This window comes from Ceratotherium simum, chromosome 21 (genome assembly GCF_057802395.1).
Source record: "Ceratotherium simum simum isolate JZ-2026a chromosome 21, ASM5780239v1, whole genome shotgun sequence".
In the NCBI taxonomy this organism is placed as follows: domain Eukaryota; kingdom Metazoa; phylum Chordata; class Mammalia; order Perissodactyla; family Rhinocerotidae; genus Ceratotherium; species Ceratotherium simum.
Genome location: NC_141920.1, coordinates 399741 through 403879, shown reverse-complemented (window position 1 = coordinate 403879; position 4139 = coordinate 399741). Strand labels below are relative to the sequence as shown.

The 4139-nt window shown below is 62.5% G+C and overlaps 1 protein-coding gene across 1 annotated transcript; it reads left to right on the top strand.

Moving 5' to 3' along the window:
• The first annotated feature begins 625 nt into the window (after positions 1 to 625).
• ABHD16B (abhydrolase domain containing 16B) lies at positions 626 to 3300 on the top strand. Its single transcript, XM_004430181.3, has one exon. It carries the CDS (start codon positions 711 to 713, stop codon positions 2121 to 2123), a length of 1413 nt encoding a protein of 470 aa, XP_004430238.3. The 5' UTR covers positions 626 to 710; the 3' UTR covers positions 2124 to 3300.
• The last annotated feature ends 839 nt before the right edge of the window (positions 3301 to 4139 follow it).

The following is a 4139-nucleotide window of genomic DNA, read 5'->3' as shown; positions in this document are numbered from 1 at the left end:
TGCTCTGGGAGGGCCGGAGCACAGCCGCCTGGCACAGGCCTGGGCAGGGACCTGCTGCTCCTAGCCTTCTCCTGGATGCTACGTGGTCTTTGAAACGCTCACACAGCCTGATCCCCAGTGGGAAAGCTTCTTCCTGCCTCTGGCTCCCTTTCCCACCAGTGTGGGTACCTCAGGAGGTGGGGGACCATCCCACAGCAAGCGTGGTTCAGGGTTGTGGGAAGCTCTGCATTTTCCCCAGTGAGACCACAGTCTCCGCCCAGGAAGAGGTTAAGGCTGTCGATTTCTGGCTTGTCTATCCATCTTCAATTTAAGGAGGAGGGGATGTCTGCCAGTCAAGGGGTGAGTGGGGTGGGCTTGGGTGTGGGTGGGGGTGAGAGAAGCAGGGCCTAGGAAGGGTGTGGCTGCCGCGGGGTCCTAAGGGGCGGGCAGAACTTGAGGTCCACCACTCCTGGGAACCCTTTGTGAGCCCATCACGGGGTGTCGCCTCTTCCCCCAGCAACAGTGACTCACAAAGCCAGCCGGCACTCACAAAGCACAGGCGGATGCCTCCTCCCCTGGGCCCTGGAAGGCCCAGGTCACAAAGGCCCTCAGGGCCAAGCCCTGAGGAGGCATGTCCCAAGAGAGCCCTGTGCACGCTCACCCCTGCAGCCGCCCTCCGGGCCGGGCCTGGGCCTCCCGCTTGCACCGAGCGCCCGGTAGCCTCGACGCCCATGTGTGTCGTTTGCTTCGTGAAGGCACTGGTGCACGTGTTCAAGATCTACCTGACCGCCAACTACACCTATAACTTCCGTAGCTGGCCGGTAGACTTCCGCTGGGATGACGTGCGGGCCGCAGCCGTAGGTGGCAGCGGTCACCGCGCGCTGACGTGCGCGGCGGCTGCGGCCGGCGTATGGCTGCTGCGGGGCGCGGCGCTGGGCGGGGACGCGCCGGGGCGGCCGCCGCGCGGTGCGCGCAGCCAGGCGCAGTGCCTCCTGCAGCAGATCCGCGAGCTGCCCGGCCAGCTCGCCAGCTACGCGCTGGCCCACTCACTGGGCCGCTGGCTCCTGTACCCCGGCTCCATGTTCCTGATGACGCGCGCACTGCTGCCGCTGCTGCAGCAGGGCCAAGAGCGCCTCGTGGAGCGCTACCGCGGCCGGCGTGCCAAGCTGGTGGCCTGTGACGGCAACGAGATCGACACCATGTTCATGGATCGCCGCCAACACCCGGGCAGCCACGGCCATGGCCTGCGCCTCGTCATCTGCTGCGAAGGCAACGCCGGCTTCTACGAGATGGGTTGCCTGTCTGCGCCGCTGGAGGCCGGCTACTCCGTGCTGGGCTGGAACCACCCGGGCTTCGGGGGCAGCACGGGCGCGCCGTTCCCTCAGCACGATGCCAACGCCATGGACGTGGTGATCAAGTACGCGCTGCACCGCCTGCGCTTCCCACCTGCACATGTGGTGGTCTATGGCTGGTCCATCGGAGGCTTCACGGCCACCTGGGCCACCATGACATACCCAGAGCTGGGTGCGCTGGTGCTTGACGCCACCTTCGATGACCTCGTGCCGCTGGCCCTGAAGGTCATGCCCCACAGCTGGAAGGGGCTGGTGGTGCGCACCGTGCGCGAGCACTTCAACCTCAATGTGGCCGAGCAGCTGTGCCGCTACCCTGGGCCGGTGCTGCTGCTCCGACGCACGCAGGACGACGTGGTCAGCACCTCGGGCCACCTGCGCCCCCTGCCGTCCGGCGACGTGGAGGGCAACCGCGGCAACGAGTTGCTCCTGCGCCTGCTGCAGCACCGCTACCCCAGCGTGATGGTGCGCGAGGGTCTCGCCGTCGTGACCCGCTGGCTGCGCGTCGGCAGCCTGGCACAGGAGGCCGCCTTCTACGCGCGCTACCGCGTGGATGATGAATGGTGCCTGGCTCTGCTGCGCTCCTACCGCGCGCGCTGCGAGGACGAGCAGGAGGACGAGGAGGCCTGGGGGCCCCACGGCCTCCCCTTCCCCTGGCTAGCGGGTCAGGGCCTGAGCCCGCGGAGGCGCCGGCAGCTCGCGCTGTTCCTGGCGCGCAAACACCTCAAGAACGTGGAGGCGACTCATTGCAGTCCGCTGGAACCAGAGGACTTCCAGTTGCCCTGGAGGCTGTAGCCTGTGCGTGTTCACACATTCGTGCACCTTCAGGGCCTCTCCCCACTCCCCAAACCTGTAAAGCTGGCCCACCTGGGGATCCCGACGTGGTGTCTGGGGGAGAGTGGGGCAGTACATAAGGACCTGGTGCTCTCCTTCACTGGGGCATTCCCTCCTCCTTTCTTTCTCTTCCTCTCTCAAACACTGTGGATGTCCCAGTCTGCTATCAGCTCCTAAAAGGGAATGCAAAGATTAACCGAACCCAGTTTGTGGCAACGCTGTGTGATGGGCGCCTTGATCCCCTCCAAAGGATGGTGGGAACAGGGGTTGTGGGACCCCAGGAGGTGTTCTACACCTAGCCTAGGTTGCAGGATGTCTCTGGGAAAGATGTGTTGAAGGGTCTACACAAGTTACCCCAGGCTGTGAAAGCACATTGGCGTTGGAGGGCTGTAAAGCAAGTTTAGCAGCTGGGCCTTCCCAGGACTGTGATGCTGCTGCTCCATCGGGTCCCCTTCCCACCTCCACACTCCTGGCTTCTACAGGAGGGGGTTCACTGTGGGACCACGACTCAGAGTGGCAGGTATACAGTATACACAGTGGCATGTCCATGTGGGGCCACAGACACACCGGAACCGGCCACTCATTGCTGGGGGTCCCCTTCAGCCAGGCTTGGGCTGGACTTTGTTCCTGGCTCAGGGATGCAACACAGAATAAGACAAGCCCTCTGCTCACCACCATCTGTAATGCAGTCGCTTCCTTACCATCTGCCATGAACTGCATGAAGCAAGGACTACTGGCTGTCCCCAGCCCCTGGGGACAGGGGCTGTCTAGGGTGGGTTGAGCAAGAAGCTCTGGAAAAACTGAAAGAAGGCAAGTGGGGCAGACAAAAAATTGACAGCATCAGAGCAGGACATGGCCATGATGCACCTGGGCCAATGTGAGCAGAAGTAGGTATCTAAGGTGACCTAAAGTACCAGGAAGATGCCTGTGGCGAGGAGGTGAGTTTGAGCTGAGACCTTAAGAGGAGTTAGCCAGGTGAAGGAAGGGGTTTCCATGCATAGGGTAATGGCTTGGCTGGAGGCAGGGAGTGCAGTCCAGAAGGCTCAGACCCTAAAGGATGTGAATACCATTTAAGGATTTGCTTCCAGGGACAATTAGGAGCCAAAGAAGGAAAGTTGTGGGACTTGTTTTAGCGGGACCGGGTTGCCTAGTGGTTACACACCTCTCCTTTGGGAAGTCCGGCAAACTTGTACCAGAGTCTGCTGGAAGCCCCTCACTTGGCTGAGTGACCTTGGGCAAGCTACTCTAACCTCAGTTTTCTCCTCTGTAAAGCGGGGAGGGCTCCACCTGGCGCCCGGGGTTGCTGTGAAAAGGAAGTGAGAGAACTGGGTGTCCGCGCGCGGACAGAGACACCCCAGCCAGGTGAGCGCGGCGGCACCCGCAGGGCAAGAGGACAAGTCGCGGTCACGCCTTCTTCCGCGCGACCCCCATACAATACAAAAAATCATAAAAAGGAAGGACTAAAAAAACAAACAAAAAGACTGGGGGAGAGGCTAACCCCAAAGTCAGCGAGTAGGGCCACGGAGGAGTCGCAGGCGCTCTGAGTCTGACCCGCCAAGTTGCGTGAGCTGCGGCGCTCGTACGCAGCGGCAAACACCCCGGAGACCTCCCAGGGGCCCAGCACCGGGTTTCCACAGCGCCATGTTGGACGGTCCTCCCACTTCCCATCTTCCCAGTGCTCCTCCGGACCGTTCTATCTGTGCATCTCGCTGGTGGCGCCGACCTGGGAGGGATTCTCTCAGAACCCTGCCTCCCTTCTCTGCCTTGTCTGCAGCTTCGGCCAATCAGGTTGGAGTGGGTGAACGGGGACGGGCCAAACAATGCCCTCATTGGACGCCGCTCGCGGGGGCGGGACGAAGACGGAGCGCGGGTCAAAGCGGAAGTGGGCCGTCGCGTCGCTGATTACGTAATACCGCGGCGGCTGAGGCTGTCCCGCTGGCTGGTGCGTACGGGGCACGAGACTCCCGCTGCGGCGAG

What these genes read in the sequence shown, in the direction of transcription:
- ABHD16B (XM_004430181.3), top strand. Translation starts at nt 711, where the DNA reads ATGTGTGTCGTTTGCTTCGTGAAGGCACTGGTGCACGTGTTCAAGATC.